Raw genomic sequence first — 17,573 nt, forward strand, 5'->3', positions numbered from 1 at the left:
AACGGTCACCTTCTCTACCTTTATCTAAACTGAATACACATTAGCTTGCCCTGAATATGAGGCTATAAATTATACCAATGACATAACTTTACTCACTTTGGTTCATGTGTGGATTATCGGTGCACTGACAAAACAGAAAATGAAACTTAAGGAATTGGGCGGGTCCATGTGTGTTTGCGTATGTTTGCGCGCGCCCTGCGTCTCGCAAGCAGGAAACAACCGTTTGGAATATGTCCATGTATGGAAAGCCAACTCCCGCGAATCGACCTCATTCAGTCACGTTGCACCTTAATTACGGCGTTAAAAGCACCTCACATTTTCATTTTCATATAGTTGTATATGAGTGAAACCGCAGACATCAGCGTGGTCATATTTTAAACATTCATTTTCCATTTATTTCGGCTTAGAACGGTTCTACGTGACAAGTTTATTCCAATTACACTGCAAAAACGAATGAGATTAGAATCTTTTTGACATTTTATTGAATAACAAATCAAAGAGGCATTCGCAAGGACAGCTGGTCAGTCTGGTCCCGATTTCGAACATCTGGCGCAGCCACGACAACAAGCGAAGCATTCGGCTGAGGGTCACCGGTTAACCCGGTCACGACTTGAACTGAAACACCGGACCGCAGTCCGCCGTTTTTAGATGCCTGGAGAGTCTACCGACCCTAATCCTAACCCTGATTTAAATCGAACCTGGCTTGACCTAACCCTTACCTTACCCTTTTGATCGCAGAATACCATACGTAGGAATACGTGTTTACCTGTTTATTGCCTCAACATGTAAAATCCTTTATTAGGCAATCGCGTAAGCATTAAGCAATGTGGATGAAGCAACTAAGGAAGAAGCATGTATTTAAGCCTCCACCCTCTGTGGATCTTATTTAAACTGACCTCTGCGGTAACAACGAGGTTTCATTAATAAGTCGGTATTCTGAATTTGACGCAGACAATCGACAGCGTATTGATTTGGGTTGGATTGGGAATGTCTGGGAGTCTTGCTGAAGGAGAAAGCCTTGAGTTGAGGATGGAGAACGGAGAGAGAGGCGAAGAATTGGCTTCTCCCAAGAATGAGCCAACAGCCTTTGAGGGCCTGCGATTGAAGCCCACAATACTCGGAGTAAGAGACCACACACACACACACACACACACACACACACACACACACACACACACACACACACACACACACACACACACACACACACACACACACACACACACACACACACACACACACACACACACAGCTGTACTAGGGCCTTTTAGGGCGACTTGTGTTTCATGTTTCTGTCCCGTGACGTGTACTGGCTGCAATAAGAATAAGTAAGAATTATTAGTGATGATTATTGATAATAAAAACATTGATTCTGTTGTCTCCCAACAGGCGATTGAAGTGGCAATTGGGATCTCCATGGCACTGACCGCAATTACGTATCTGGCTGTCGATGTCGACCTCGTCATAACAGCAATCCTCTTCTGGGGTATCTTCATCGTAAGTAACCTTTAGGTGAAGTCTCAATGCATTATTTCAACTACAGCTGTTCCTTAGTAGCCTATATAATGTGTATGTGCTTATGCACTATTTAGTAGGCTATATAATGTGATTGATGTACAATCTGCACCCAGTGTTGTGATGAGTTTGGTCTCCCAGTGTTGTGGTGAGTGTGGTCTACCAGTGTTGTGGTGAGTTTGGTCTCCCAGTGTCGTGGTGAGTTTGGTCTCCCAGTGTTGTGGTGAGTTTGGTGGGAGTGGTGAGTCCAGCTCCACTAAGGAGCAGGTCAGGGTCAGTATAGTCTGGTCCTCTTGCTCTATGAAGCCTGCAGGTGTGTGGCTGTAAAGCAGCTCCTGCTAGGAGTGGAGCAGAGCCACACATCCTGATTCACTGCTCAGTACTTCCTGTTTACCAGTGGCACCAAAGAGTTCTGGTGATGTTGTCCCCTACAGTACATCCCTGCTGGGGGTTTGACCATCGCTGCTGACAGGAAACCCACCAGGGCCAAGGTGAGCCAACAGCACTCAGGAAATGACTCTTACTTTCTGTCTCCAAAGTCTTCAGCCCTGTGGTCGTATGCTAGAGGCCTCGTCGTGTTAAATCCTCAGCATTAACTCCATCTCCTTTGGGTGGGTTCAGTGGTAACTGTTGTCCCTGATGGTTTCAGGTGTGCGCTGCGTTGGGGATGAATGTGCTGGTGGCTCTCTCGACCGTCGCTGGAAGTGTTCTTCATTTCTTTGCTAGTGTACTATTTGGGTACCCTCGCTGCGACCTTGGTTGTAAACATTTGGTAAGAAATGTTTAACTATTGTGTGTTTTGCTATGAAATTATATTCTAGTATTATGGCTATTTTTATCTTCTCCATGTAGTCCATAATCATTTTTCACTGAAAATATAGTTGTCTGAAGCTTCAAATCCATAACATACAGTGTAATATAATATGCTTTTCTTTTTGTTTTGTCAGAGAAATACTGAATTGTTCATGCTGGCAGCGTCCATCTTGCTGTTCATCGTCTCCATACTGGTTGTTTCCTCTGCAGTGGCTGCTCTGTGTTCCTCTAGAAAGGTAAGGGACACATCTGATAGTTGTTAGTCAATCGATCAACGGTCCACTGAGAGAGGAACCACAGTGGTTGTGTCATTTTGGAAGCGGTTCTTTAGGTTTGACTCAGAGGTATTACATTCATTGGGGTAATTGTTACATGATTCACCCTTACATTGTAAATTGAATGAGTGATGCAAGCAATGTTTGGCAAGGAGATGGATCGACCAACTGTGGCTGTTATGCTGTCACTCCTGCCTCTCCCCTATAAAGAAAACCGAACTTTGATGAGCCTCGTGTAGCCATGATCTGTGTGGATGAATAGATGATGTGGTGGCAGCCAATAGGAGTCGTTCTGATGTTCTCCTCTGCTGTTTCCTCTGTTTCTGCGTCTCACTCTCTTCTCTTTTTATTTCAGCCATCAAAAGAAAACACAGTAATCTAAGTGGTACCCCTCGTTCTAAGGTGGACAAAAAAATAGATGAGCCTCTTCTATCTTCAGATTTTCACACCAAAAGTTTTATTTTCTAAATATTTCTTTGTACACCTTTTTTATCTTCTGATATCTTTCTAATGTGGTTTACTTTGAAATTGCAGAGATATTGTAACCCTGATGTAAATGATTGTTGTTTCCAGAATGTTTTTTATAATGTATATCTTATGTACAATTGTTGCATCTATTTGTGTTTTTGGATTACCTTTTTAGTTTGAATCACATACGTTTATTTTAAATGTTATGAAAAAAAAATGTCTTGGACTACAAGGGCAGAAGGAAAGGATGCAAAGCCAATTGGTCAAATCAGGCTCAAGCCCACCCAAAACTTGCCTTAGCCCACCCTATCATTTCGTCCTCAAATCTAATATTCTACCTTTTTTTTTTACACAAGCAATGAGAGAATAGATGCTGTACACTAATGAACAGGCACAAATGGGCTAGTGAAATCGAGCGCAACCTTCCTGCAGGAATCTCTAACCTCTGATTGGTGGGTGGGCGTCTCCTGTTTGACAAAACCAAAAAGGCAGCACGAGCATACTTAACATAGTTTCTGCTGTTTTGTCTGTCAAAAAGGCTTGCTAGTCTTTATCAGAAAATCCACGATTTCCAGCTGTGTTATAACATGAGCAGCTAATAATAATAATCATTTTAAAACCTTGACATAATCTGTCAGATGACTATTAAATGACAGTTGACCACAAGGCGATTCTATCTATGCCTCCACTTGAATAGCTTCATGTTTTAGTTGGCAGGGGCTTGTAATGCTGCGTAGCATGATAAGCATGATAAGGTGCAAGGAGCAGAAAGAGTTGACATGGGGGCTAATTTTCAGTTGAAAAAAAACGCTGGCATTATTTTATCAGCTGAGGGCATGTTCATTGCCATAACAACGTGAGCTAATCAACAAGTACAACATGTTCGAATACTATGAGACTCATGAAAAAAAAAAAAAAAAAATATATATATATATTGTGGCAACCAGTCTCTGGCACAGCGCCCCTGGAGGCCAAGGGGGCAGGTTGTGGAGGTGGTGTACCACCGATTCTCAACAGATGGCGCCAGTGAGAGCACTGGGGCCAATCATTGAAATGCGGAGCACCTGAGGAGCAGGTGGGGAAGCATGCTTTAAAATGCATGCTTCCACACTCATTCAGGGCTCTCCTGGTTCGCGTGTGCGGAGAGACCAGTCTCGTGGGTGATGTGATTCCTCCCAAGCTGAGTTTTGTTTGCTTTAGTAGATATATGATTTATTATTGAATAAAAGTGCCATTTTGGCTCTAAGTAATCTCCAGTTCGTGTGCTGATTGGAAGGAGGCGGCTCACTCACCAAGCCGGGTTGCCACAAATTTTATACACACACATATAGATGCATATATATATATATATATATATATATATATACACACACACAACACTAGAAAGGCAAGGGACACATCTGTCTGTTGTTAGTCAATCGATCTACAAGCCAACGGTCCATTGAGAGGAACCGCAGTGGTTGTGTCATTTTGGAAGCGGTTCTTTAAGTTTGATTCTGAGGTATTGCATTCATTGGGGTAATTGATACATGATTCAGCCTTGCATGGTTAATTGAATGAGTGATGCGTGCAAGCGTTGTTTGGTAAGGAGATGGATAAACCGACTGTGGCTGTTGTGCTGTCACTCATGCCTCTCCAATATAAAGAAAATCGAACTTTGATGAGCCTCGTGTAGCCATGATCTGTGTGGATGAATACAGGGGCGGCCTTCCCTACAGGCGGGTTAGGCGGCCGCCTAGAGCACCATCTAGAGGGGGAGCGAAAAAATAATGCGCCCGAAAAAAAAAAAAAAATTACAATAATTCCTCATCGGCCACGTCTCGGCCACGTCACGTCTGTAAATGATTGTTGTGTTTCCAGAATATTTTTTGCATAGGCTATATATCTTATGTACAATTGTTGCATCTGTTTGTGTTTTTTGATTACCTTTTAGTTTGAATCAGAAGTTTATTTCCATTTATGAAAATTGCATTGCTGCACATGAATATTCATCAGTTGTCTTCGATCATATTATATATAAGCCCTTTTCATTACATTAATTTAAAGATTTTATATATTTACTACCGTTCATGATAATTAAAATACACTAGGAAATCATTTATGACCCTGACTTTCCCTACTGAAGATGCAGGTATTATCTTAACGACCACTTCTGTCTACCCTGCAATCATTGAAGATCTGCTCACAACGCTCAGGGGCGCCACCTGCAGGCCAGGGGGAAAACCTAGTTTTCTCAAAATGTAACTATTGCCAGTTCCCGAATCATTGATTTGTGGGGAGATTTGGGGAAATGACATCGACTTATATGTTCCATCATCTTCCAAAACGCGGAGGATGGATAGTTACTTGCGTACTTGCCCACTTGCCATGCATAAGACGCGCCAGCAGAGGGCGGTGTGGTACCACAATAAGTGTTGTGGTAATGCGGTAAACCACAAGCAGTCGATGGCCCTACATTTCATTGCCTGCTGAACTCCAGAGTCCATCTAGCCTCTTTGGTTTACGGTGATCTTTTGGCTAATACCCCCCATAGATCATCAAATTAATCCATCCAGGAATGGATCCAAAAAAATTGCGTTTCTGATTTATTTTAAATTACACTGAATACTTTACCCCCCAAAACATAACAAATATCTAATATGGTATTGCTGTTATAGTGAATGGATTTGAACAGATATGTAGGCTACTGATAGACTTTACTTTAACTCCCAGCTGATGGAGTGCTTTACATTTGGGTCCCTGTGGTTCATGGAGATGCCCGCAGGAATTCACTGATCTGGGTTCATAACGCAATATCTCACATTCCAGCATGCATGCAAGATTTATCAGCCCTGCCCAATTGCACACCATTAATAATGGAACACAGGCGGTACGATCTGCGTCCGAGAGAAGCAGAAAGCCCTTCCACGTCACAGAACTCACATCTGCGCGTAAAGTCCATTCTGCTGCGTTCAGCCTGCGGACCTCGAATCCTCGTTCGGCCCTGGCCGGTCTACCAGCAGGGGGGCTGAGAGACCCCGCCCACGCCCAGATGTGTGCCCCCCCCCCCCCCCCTCATCTCCTCGCTCTCCTCTCCTCTCCAGCCCACTCCTGTTCCGGTGAAGCAGCGCGACGGAGCATCTCACTGGACATGCGCGTCACACCACAGAAGTTGGCACGGCCGTTCCTCTTCCCATTACGCGTCAGTTCCTCCGCGTCTTGAGTCGAGTCGGAGTCTCGTTCTCCTCGGTGTCACTGAGGAGTTGAGGTCTGCGCTGTCTGCGCCATGGACGCGTCGGTTTGGGTTTACCTGCGCAGTGGGGTATGGCAAGCCATCCCCGCCAGAAAACGGCATCATTTAGACGGGTATCACCTTCATTACGCCGTAAAAAGTGCCCTAAAATGTAGAAAAACGCCGTATTTTACGCCGTCATGCGCAAAAAAGCGCCGCTTTTTACGCCGCAATTAAGCCTTTCAAGAGCGCGCGTAAAAAGCGCCGTTTTGAACATCAAACCGGGCGTAAAATACGGCGCTTTTGTGCACATCACAGCGCCGTAAAATACAGCGTTTCTTTAGTATGCTAATAATCTCCGCCCTTCTTTTCTCTCAGCCAATGCATTTGAAGTGTTTGCGCCCAATCGCTGAACAAGACAAGCAGACCAAATCAGTTCAACACAGATCTCCTCTCATTTGGCGTTAGTTGTAGCGTCATATTCATATAGATATATATATTAGTAAATGCAGTTTCAACGTTGTGATAACCGTGGTCCAATCGATAGAGACGCTTGCTATGTAGGGAAGAGGTTGTCGGATCGAATCCATTTATTGTCAGATTTGTGCTTTTGTCAGATGGTCACGCTTTTATGATCGCAATGCTTTTTAGTCCGCAAGCCAGACCTCCTGTGTTATAAGTTCCAAATTCAGTGCCTTTTTAGTCAGCCAGCCAGATCATCTAGACGTCTTGTTACACGCTTTATAAGTTAATTATATTTAAATTATTACAGCCATGGAGCCTTTATTTTCGCGGAGTTATCGTAACATCCTCTCTTGTTCAATCGATATAAATACACAGTGGAAAGGAGTGAGAGGGAGCCATAGAGAGAGACACACTGACGAACTGGAGCCATGCTCTAACAACGTTCAGAGGCTTGTAAACAGTCTACTGAGTCTGACACGGTGCTTAAATGGGCTCTGGAGACGCAGGAATGTTGTTGGATTCAACTATTTGTGCATGGAAGCAAAAAAATATCTCCCCATCAAGGCCAACAGCAGAGTAGCCTACGAAAAGAATAGACTGATATGAATGCTTCAAATATTAAAACCCGATTGATTAGGCCTATGCCGACATAATATCAGTCCTAATCCTGAACGCACCGTGCGTACATTTTTCACGGCATTTTCCCCCAGACAGACAGACAGACAGACAAACAGACAGACAGACAGACAGACAGACAGACAGACAGACAGACAGACAGACAGACAGACACTTTATTTACCCCAAACTAACTTTCATAATCCAGCAGGTTACACAATACAAATAACTCTTACACAAATACAGACAGCCTATATAGGCTAATACAGCGCCCACCTCAGCAAAAGGTAAAATGTAAAAAGAAGATATGAGCTACATTTAAAATACAGATGCTGTAGCCTACATAAAAATACAGATGCCAAATGAAATATGAAAATAGGATGCAATGTATAAATATGCAAAACTAGGCTATGAGAATACTCGGTTACAGTGCAATGACTATCCAAAATTAAATTAGTTGTATGGAAAGATTTTTGTCTATGGAATGATCTTGTCACTTTACTGCCACACATTGTGTGTGTCAGTAAAGTGATAGAATATAGGAGGTATAGGATAATCCGTGTATGGGTCGTTCTTTGAATATTCCGATTTAAAACAAAATCAGAAAAAACAATTAACAGGATTGTTTTTAGTTTTTTCTGATTTGGTTTTGAAACTGAAAAAGAGCAAAAGGAATAAACAAATAAACGGCATTTGTGTTTCTGTGTTTTGTGTGTTGGTTTTTTAAACCCGAAACAGAAAAACAAAAATAGATACATGCATAATTATAGGCTACACCAGAAGGCAGAACGCAGCGAAGAAAAAAGAGCCAACCACCTTAACCAGCAATAGACTGTCTAATTATATTTAGCCTTAGTTATGGCCGCACTTGAACCTCATGGTGATTTTATTCGTGAACTAGGCTATTTGACACTGGAAAGACACACGACGCAATCAGTATAGCCGACCGCTCTAAAGCAATCTAGTGCCCCGAAGTGCTCCGTTATGACGGTGAGGAGGTTCTGTGTGGAGCACAACCTTCAAAGAAGAATTCTAGTATCCGATTTAGTTTCAGAAAGTCCACTCGCAGACTGGTCACCGGCTCCCATGGGAAACAATAAAGCTGGCCATTGTAGAATGCGAGAGACTCGATGGAACGTTTGAAACGTCATTATATGTATTTTTATTCATCTCATCTCATCTTCGTCCGCTTATCCGGGGTCGGGTCGCGGGGGGAGCAGCTCAAGCAGGGGGCTCCAGACTTCCCTTTCCCGGGCCACATTGACCAGCTCTGACGGGGGGATCCCGAGGCGTTCCCAGGCCAGTGTTGAGATATAATCTCTCCACCTAGTCCTGGGTCTTCCCCGAGGTCCCCCCCTTCCCACTGGACGTGCCTGAAACACCTCCCAAGGAAGGCGCCCAGTGGGCATCATCCTTACCAGATGCCCGAACCACCTCAACTGACTCCTTTCCAAGTAAAGGAGCAACGGCTCTAATCCGAGTTCCTCACGGATGGCTGAGCTTCTCAACCTATCCCTAGGGAGACGCCAGCCACCCTTCTGAGAAAACTCATCTCGGCCGCTTGTACCCACGATCTCGTCCTTTCGGTCATCACCCAACCCTCATGACCATAGGTGAGGATAGGAACGAGGATCGACCGGTAGGTCGAGAGCTTTGCCTTGCGGCTCAGCTCTCTTTTCGTAACAACTGTGCGGTAAAACGAACGCAATACCGCCCCCGCTGCTCCGATTCTCCAGCCATTCTCACGCTCCATAGTACCCTCACTCGCGATCGCGAACAAGACCCCGAGGTACTTGAACTCCTTCACTTGGGCTAAGGACTAATTTCCTACCCGGAGTAAGCAATCCACCGGTTTCCAAGAGTCATGGCCTCAGATTTAGTGGTGCTGATCCTGATCCCAGCCGCTTCACACTCGGCCGCCAGCCGATCCAGTGAGTGCTGAAGGTCACAGGCCGATGATGATCCAATGAGGACCACATCTTCTGCAAAAAGCAGTGACGAGATCCTCAGACCACCGAACTGCAACCCCTCCCCACCACGACTACGCCTCGATATCCTGTCCATGTATATCACAAACAGGATTGGTGACAAGGCGCAGCCCTGGCGGAGACCAGCACCGAGAACGAAACTGACTGGCTGCCGAGGACGCGAATGTATTTTTATTTATTTTTTAAAACAACCTCTTGCCTACAGAGCAAGCGTCTCTATCGATTGGGCCACGGTGACCACACTGTTGTAACTGGATTTACTAATATATATCTATATGACGCTACAACTAACAACAAATGAGAGGAGAACTCCTCAAAGCAGATCTGTGCTGGCTGAACTGATTTGGTCTGCTTCTCTTGTTCAGCGATTGGGCGCAAACACTTCAAATGCATTGGCTGAGAGAAAAGAAGGGCGGAGATTATTAGCATACTAAAGAAACGCCGTATTTTACGGCGTTGTGATGTGCACAAAAGCGCCGTATTTTACGCGCGGTTTGATGTCCAAAACGGCGCTTTTTACGCGCTCTCTTGAAAGGCTTAATTGCAGCATAAAAAGCAGCGCTTTTTTGCGCATGATGGCGTAAAATACAGCGTTTTTCTACATTTTACGGCGTTTTTTACGGCGTAATGAGGGTGATACGCGTCTAAATGATGCCGTTTTCTGGCGGGGATGGCTTGCCATAGTGGGGCGGTGTGACCGAGCGGTGGTCCAGGGTTTGGAGACCGACGCGCTCTGCTCCGCTAGAGGAACCGAGAACCACAGCAGAGAACGTTCTCTACCCTCTGAAGAACGGTGCACAAAGGCATCCAACACTGGAGGAGATTGAGCTTAGACACACCGGTTGGATTCCCGTGCTCCTTTTCTTCGTTCCCAGACGGCGGGATGATGGAATGTTTTTTTTACGTTTTCCACGTGGATTTGAAATTCGCGTGAAATTCCACCTGGAGATCCGAGGAGCGGAGAGCTGGTCTAGAGATCCGAGGAGCGGAGAGCTGGTCTGGAGACCACTGACTCCGACCCGCTGGTCTGTAGTTTGATGTAAAGAGGCGGACGTTGGTTCCTCTCCCTCTCCAGCCCAGCATGACGTCGCTAACGGGGACCAAGGAGAGGTCCGTGAGCCGGAGCAGGAGATACGGGGTAGGTGTTCAGTCAGGGGTTCAGTCCCTAAGACAACGGGGTAGGGGTTCAGTCACGAAGACACTAAGGGGAAGTGGTTCAGTCACTAAGGGGAAGTGGTTCAGTCACTAAGGGGAAGGGGTTCAGACACTAAGGGTTAGGTGTTTATTCACTAAGGTAAGGGGTAGTTGTTCTGTCACTAAGGGGTAGGGGTTCAGTCACTAAGGTAAAGGGTAGGGGTTCAGTCACTAAGGCAAAGGGTAGGGGTTCAGTCACTAAGGGGTAGGTGTTCAGTCTCACCCCCCACCCCGGCTCATGGGCACCGGGCTACGGGTGGGTGGTTCAATGGGTGGCTGGTTCACTGGGTGACTGGTTCATTGAGTGGGTGGTTCACTGGGTGGGTGGTTCACTGGGTGACTGGTTCATTGAGTGGGTGGTTCACTGGGTGGAGGGTTCACTGGGTGACTGGTTCACTGGGTGACTGGTTCACTGGGTGACTGGTTCACTGGGTGGAGGGTTCACTGGGTGGAGGGTTCACTGGGTGACTGGTTCACTGGGTGACTGGTTCATTGAGTGGGTGGTTCACAGGGTGACTGGTTCACTGGGTGGAGGGTTCACTGGGTGACTGGTTCACTGGGTTGAGGGTTCACTGGGTGACTGGTTCACTGGGTGACTGGTTCACTGGCTGGTTCACTGGGTGACTGGTTCACTGGGTGGAGGGTTCACTGGGTGACTGGTTCACTGGGTGACTGGTTCACTGGCTGGTTCACTGGGTGGCTGGTTCTCTGGGTGACTGGTTCACTGGGTGACTGGTTCACTGGGTGGGTGGTTCACTGGGTGACTGGTTCACTGGGTTGAGGGTTCACTGGGTGACTGGTTCACTGGGTGACTGGTTCACTGGCTGGTTCACTGGGTGGCTGGTTCTCTGGGTGACTGGTTCACTGGGTGGGTGGTTCTCTGGGTGACTGGTTCACTGGGTGACTGGTTCACTGGGTGGGTGGTTCACTGGGTGACTGGTTCACTGGGTGGCTGGTTCATTGGGTGACTGGTTCACTGGGTGACTGGTTCACTGGGTGGGTGGTTCACTGGGTGACTGGTTCACTGGGTGGCTGGTTCATTGGGTGACTGGTTCACTGGGTGTCTGGTTCACTGGGTGGGTGGTTCATGCTGATGAATACATCAGCATGAAGGCCACGTCCTCCCAGGTCTTCCTCGTTCCTCAGGTGACCACTAGACGTGGTTCCCTCACGGGGGTCATGTGATGCAGCCCACCACATGGCGCCGTCGGCGGGGTTGTCCCGTCCTTCATCAGAGCGCCCTCCCGTAGGCCGACCTAGCAGCGCCGTGCGGCCCCTAACCAACACCCTGTGTCCCTCAGGGGCCCGACACCTCCCCGACCAAATCGGCGTCCTTCTCCCCGGAGACCTGGTACCGCCGGGCGTACGAGGAGTCCCGCGGCGCCGCCCGGCCCGCCCCGGAGGGCGCCGGGTCCATGCCCAGCTCCACGGGCACGCCCTCCCCCGGCTCGGGCACCTCCTCCCCCGGCTCCTTCTCCGGCTCCCCGGGGACGGTGTCCCCCGGGATCGGGACGGGCTCCCCGGGGTCCCTGGGCGGCTCCCCGGGCTTCGGGACGGGCTCCCCGGGGTCTCTGGGCGGCTCCCCGGGCTTCGGGACGGGCTCCCCGGCCTCGGGCAGCGGCAGCTCCCCCGGGAGCGAGCGCGGCGGCTGGTGTGAGGACTGCAGCGCGCGGCTGGAGGAGCTGAAGGGACAGGCGCTCACACTGCTGATCCCCGGACCCTGCTCCAGCAAGGTACCGCCGCCTGGGTCATGGGTTTATGGTTGTGTGTGTGTGTGTGTGTGTGTGTGTGTGTGTTTTTGTGTGTGTGTGTCTTCGATCATGTGTTTATGTGTGTGTGTGTGTTTTTGTGTGTTTGTTTGTGTGTGTGTGTGTGTGTGTGTGTGTGTGTGTGTGTGTGTGTGTGTGTGTGTGTGTGTGTGTGTGTGTGTGTGTGTGTGTGTGTGTGTGTGTGTGTGTGTGTGTGTGTATCAATGTGTGTGATGGTTTCAGTGGGACCAGAGAGGATATAGATTACCCCGGGGCTGAATTAGTGAAGCACACTGAAGATCATTTACCTGGTCAGAGACCTCCGTACGCAGGAGGGCTGTGATTGGTTGTTGATGAACGCTTTTGATTTACAAACAGATGATCTGGTTGACGCTGGCCTCCGTTCCGTCAGCTAACATGATGTACGGCTCCCAGTTATGGCTTATTGTGTTCCTGAGATGGATCGATTGTTTTCCTTTTCCCAATTTTCTTTGCCATTTGGTGTCTTTCCCCCTCGCTGGGAGCCAATCAAATCAATATCAATAGTGTCAGAAGACGAACAAGGCTCTTCTGGACCAATGGAAAGTCAGGGATTGGCATGTGGGGCCATTAGTGTGTGAGCGGTCTAGGGCAGCGTCTGCTTTAATTGAGCCGGTCTGAATGTCAATAATATATTAATCGAGGACCCGGCCTTCTCACACAGCCTTAATTGTTTTCAACCGGGTTGATTTTCTCTTTGAATCCGACATTTGAGATCGACTTCACTGGTCCACCAACGGCTGCAGAGGGTCTCCGGAGAGACGCTCCACACCGGGTTCTGTCCTGTAGCGCCATGCGTGGTCGGGCTGTACTGAGCCTGGAGGTCCTCAGCCTGGAGGTCCTCAGCCTGGAGCTCCTCAGCCTGGAGCTCCTCAGCCTGGAGGTCCTCAGCCTGGAGGTCCTCAGCCTGGAGGTCCTCAGCCTGGAGGTCCTCAGCCTGGAGCGTCTCTCTCCTGGAGGGGTCCAGGAGAGAGACGGTTCTAGAGGTAGTGGGTAATAGAGGGGTTCAGGAGAGAGACGGCTCTAGAGGTAGTGGGTAATAGAGGGGTTCAGGAGAGAGACAGTACCAGAGGAGAGAGCGGGGTCCAGGAGAGAGACGGCTCTAGAGACGGTGGGAGAGAGGCCATGAGTCCTAACTCGCTGCAGAACAAAGAGACTTGTTCCGTGAGGTTAATGGATCTGGACGGTCTGGACGGCTAATTAAAAAGTTATTTGTATCGTTGCGCTTCGTGCAAACTGGAGAGGAAGAGAACAGGGTGGGCGGTGACTTAATCAGCCGCATGCGTGGATGTGTTTGTATCTTCAAGTGGGCTGTGTGTGTGTGTGTGTGTGTGTGTGTGTGTGTGTGTGTGTGTGTGTGTGTGTGTGTGTGTGTGTGTGTGTGTGTGTGTGTGTGTGTGTGTGTGTGTGTGTGTGTGTGTGTGTGTGTGAGAAACGATTTCCTTCATGTTGAGGTGATAGCTGACCATTATCGTCTCTCTTGCATGAAATGACCTACACTTGAATGATCTTGAACGCTCAAAAAATTTATATACATTTTAAACGGATTATCCAAACTGAAAATATTAAGTTTTTCTAACTTGGCATCTAATTGCGCTTTTCCACTATGGGTACTGACATACTCTTAATCCGCTTTTTGCTTCGTTATCCAGTGGAGATTTAAGTACCACTCGATGTAGCTGTTTGTCATGGCGACGCCACATGAAAGCAACGCCTCGCAATCCCCGTTCATCAGCTACCAAAGAGAGGAACGTCTGCTCAATAGCAATAGCAAATAGCAATAGCTAACCACAACATGTTTTTTTCGGTTTGCCATATTCTTGCTCCAGAAGGCACATCATCATCATCAGGGGCAACCTATAGGGCACTCATTAATTTTTGTTCACGTGTAAAGGGCTGCCAATAAGGCACTTTCTCTAATTTTCACCACCATAGAGGGCACTTTAGCACACTTTTTCAACCATTGTGGCACCAGATGGGCAGTAGAAGGGCACCAGACGGGCGGAAGAGCACTAGAAGGGCACTATATGGACCAGACGAGCAGAAGGGCACTATCAGGGCACTAGAAGGGCACTAGAAGGGCACTGGAAGGGCACTGGAAGGGCACTAGAAGGACCAGACGGGCAGAAGGGCACTATCAGGGTACTAGAAGGGCACTAGAAGGACCAGGCGGGCAGAAGGGCACTATCAGGGTACTAGAAGGGCACTAGAAGGGTACTAGAAGGGCACTAGAAGGACCAGACGGGCAGAAGGGCACTATCAGGGTACTAGAAGGGCACTAGAAGGGTACTAGAAGGACCAGGCGGGCAGAAGGGCACTATCAGGGTACTAGAAGGGCACCAGACGGGGCCGGTTGCACCAACTGGGCGTAAGCCTGGTCGCAACTACGCCTGGTCGTAACTTGGCGTTCTAAGTCCAACCTATCCGTTACGCCGGTTGCACCAACTGGGCTTAGCGTTCTTTTCACTAAGACCAGGCGTAAGTCCTACGCCTGGTCAGGGGCAGGCGTAGAGTTGAAATTCCAGGCTGTTTCTATAGCAATTACATCCAATCCAATGCAACTGCTCAGTACGCTTCACTAAACTGCATTTCAAAGCACAGCCGGCGATGTGATCAGTGTTCACAGATCGACTGCCTGTCGGGAAGATATCGCTGGCCGATTAGTCCGTTCTCAACTTATAATCAGTTGCGAATGTTGTTTTAACTATGTTTATATGTTTTATATAGGCCGACAAATTAAACAAATCTCTCCTACAGTCTCAAAACAACTCAATTTAGCTCCTTGTCATTTGATGATGTTCAATGCATTGCTTCTGTCAAAAAGAACCATTCCCGTCTAAATGCCTGCTCGTCGTTAACCAGACATTACAAATACATATTTTAATTATATTCATTTGCAGTGTTTTATTGTTAGGCATTAACACAATTGATGAATGACAATGAGTGAACGAATGAATTAATTATTTCGGTGTCCAACAGCATGTCAAGTAAAATAGTAAACAGCTGTTGTCACGAGGTATCCTAGCAACGCGGTGATATGCGCATTCCATGGAACATTCACATGGCCGCGCATGGCTAAGACCGGGCGTAGTTAAGACCAGGCGTAAGTCCCGTTGGTGCAACCGGCGTTAGTTCCATTCTAACGCCAGGTCGTAACTAAGACCTACTTAGTAGTTACGACCTGGCTTAGTTACGCCCAGTTGGTGCAACCGGCCCCAGGGCACTAGAAGAACCAGACGGGCAGAAGGGGACTATCAGGGCACTAGACAGGCAGAAGGGCGCTAAAGGGGTACTAAAGGGGGCACCAAAAGTGCATCAGACGGGCAGAAGGGGACTATAAGGGCACTCACTAAGGCACGTCATTGAATTTTCCTCTAGTTTTCGACACTCTTGAAGGGCACTTTAGCGTGCTTTTTCAACCATTGAGCCACGAGGGGGGGCGGTCGCCCCCCCTGAGTCCGCCACTGTGGACACCTGTAGTTCCAGTCAAATTGTCTGTTCACTGTGTTCAGCAATCAATTCGCGGAGGTTCTAAAGGTACGGCCACACTGAACGCGTTACGCCCGTAACAAGCCTTATCTTTTGCTTGATCATTAATGTGTCACAAAAATGGTTCAACGCGCCTAACGCGCCTATACGCAGCTAGATGAGCCCGCCCAAAACTTATTTTCCCCCGCTACTTTTCTTTTGCTCGACAAACATGGCTGAGTTCACTACCATCGCTGGGCTGTGGGAGTTCGAGGAGAGTAGGAAACCCAAAGGCCGCCGTGTTTGGGTGCATGATAGAACTTAGATCGGGCCCAGAATAATCAAGCCCGACCCGGCCCGAGCCCGTGCACGTTCTGTCCGAGCCCCGCCCGGCCCGACACATTAACTGGAGACCGAGCCCGATTTCAACCTGACATTTTTTAATACATGTGTTACTTTGTACACATTTGTTACTTAGGCCTACTTTGCTAAATCTATATGTAAGGGATAATGAATAGAACGCCAGTCATTATCAGGAAAATAAGCCCCGACAGGGCGAAAAGGACTTGCTCCGCGTGTATTTTACACGCGTTTTGATGTTCAAAACTGCGTTTTATACGCACGCTCTTGAAGGACTTCATTACGGCGTAAAAAGATGCGCAGTTTTTGCGCATTACAGCATAAAAAACAATTTTTTTTTCACATTTTACGGCGTTATGTAGGTGGAACGTGACATAACAAGGTCGTTTTCTGGCAGGGTTGGCTTGCCATACGTTGGTGCGTTGGGTGCGTTCTTTAGGTGCGTAAAACGCGCCCAACGCGCTGCTTGAGCGCATGTAACGCATCTACGCGCCTAAACCAATGGTTCCCTATGCAAAAATGCAGATTTTCTATGCCTCTAGCGCGTAACGCGTTCAGTGTGGCCGTACACAGGCCTCCGCGTCGTCCATTAATTCCTGATAATGGACCCCTCGTCAGGCATTATCCATTACTTGTTATGCGAGTATATGATTACATTCCCATGTTGGACCAAAACCAGCCTTTTCTACATAATCCTTACCAAAACACATCAAGGCTGTATGATTGAAAAGCCCCATGCTGCAGATGCAAAACGCTTTTGGTTTTTCTATCTAGATCCACATCTGAGGTCATAGTGTGAATCTAAGATGTCTGGGAGCCTTGATTTGAGGATGGAGAGCGGAGAGAGGGAACAATTGGCTTCTCCCCAGAATGAACCAACAGCCTCTGAGGGCCTCGGAAAGTTCCAGCGATTGAAGCCCACAATACTCGGAGTAAGAGATCACACACACACACACACACACACACACACACACACACACACACACACACACACACACACACACACACACACACACACACACACACACAGATATTTGTAATCCAGTGATAATTATTGATTATAATAACATTGATTCTGTTGTCTCCCAACAGGCGATTGAAGTAACAATTGGGATCTTCATGGCACTGACCGCAATCACGTATCTGGCTGTCGATGTCGACCCTTACCTAACAGCAATCCTCTTCTGGGGAATCCTCATCGTAAGTAACCTTTAGGTGAAGTCTCAATGCATTATTTAAACTACAGCTGCTCCTTAATAGCCTATGCAATGTGTATGTGTCTATGCACTCTTTAGTAGCCTATATAATGTGTATGCGTCTGTTTAGTAGCCTATATAATGTGTATGTGTCTCTTTAGTAGCCTATATAATGTGTGTGTCTATGCACTCTTTAGTAGCCTATATAATGTGTATGT

At 47.5% G+C, this 17,573-nt stretch overlaps 3 protein-coding genes across 9 annotated transcripts in view; 2 read left to right on the forward strand and 1 right to left on the reverse strand.

Moving 5' to 3' along the window:
- Positions 1-179, reverse strand: part of LOC115559177 (tripartite motif-containing protein 35-like) — a 3,060-nt gene extending 2,881 nt beyond the window's left edge. For all 4 annotated transcript variants that reach the window (XM_030377925.1, XM_030377924.1, XM_030377922.1 and 1 more), the window contains exon 1: positions 97-179. The gene's annotated coding sequence lies outside the window, so the exon portion shown is untranslated. The remainder of the gene's footprint in view (positions 1-96) is intronic.
- The window catches only part of LOC115559201 (membrane-spanning 4-domains subfamily A member 4D), a 3,924-nt gene extending 714 nt beyond the window's left edge, over positions 1-3,210 (forward strand). Inside the window, exons 2-7 of one of the 3 annotated variants that reach the window (XM_030377975.1) lie at positions 952-1,122; positions 1,390-1,497; positions 1,950-2,006; positions 2,165-2,287; positions 2,463-2,564; positions 2,959-3,210. In XM_030377975.1, the coding sequence (XP_030233835.1) occupies positions 988-1,122; positions 1,390-1,497; positions 1,950-2,006; positions 2,165-2,287; positions 2,463-2,564; positions 2,959-2,985 (552 nt within the window). In that variant the 5' untranslated portion in view covers positions 952-987 and the 3' untranslated portion in view covers positions 2,986-3,210. Of the gene's footprint in view, positions 1-143; positions 1,123-1,389; positions 1,498-1,912; positions 2,007-2,164; positions 2,288-2,462; positions 2,565-2,958 lie in introns of those variants that run through there. The other 2 variants (XM_030377976.1, XR_003979452.1) reach the window with 2 other exon arrangements.
- Positions 3,211-10,044: 6,834 nt separating this feature from the next.
- The window catches only part of LOC115559199 (kinesin-like protein KIF26B), a 52,449-nt gene continuing 44,920 nt past the window's right edge, over positions 10,045-17,573 (forward strand). The window contains exons 1-4 of one of the 2 annotated variants that reach the window (XM_030377973.1): positions 10,045-10,488; positions 11,846-12,277; positions 16,934-17,091; positions 17,252-17,359. In XM_030377973.1, the coding sequence (XP_030233833.1) occupies positions 10,432-10,488; positions 11,846-12,277; positions 16,934-16,945 (501 nt within the window). In that variant the 5' untranslated portion in view covers positions 10,045-10,431 and the 3' untranslated portion in view covers positions 16,946-17,091; positions 17,252-17,359. Of the gene's footprint in view, positions 10,489-11,845; positions 12,278-16,933; positions 17,092-17,251; positions 17,360-17,573 lie in introns of those variants that run through there. The other variant, XM_030377972.1, reaches the window with a different exon arrangement.

Source organism: Gadus morhua, chromosome 14 (assembly GCF_902167405.1).
Source record: "Gadus morhua chromosome 14, gadMor3.0, whole genome shotgun sequence".
In the NCBI taxonomy this organism is placed as follows: Eukaryota; Metazoa; Chordata; class Actinopteri; order Gadiformes; family Gadidae; genus Gadus; species Gadus morhua.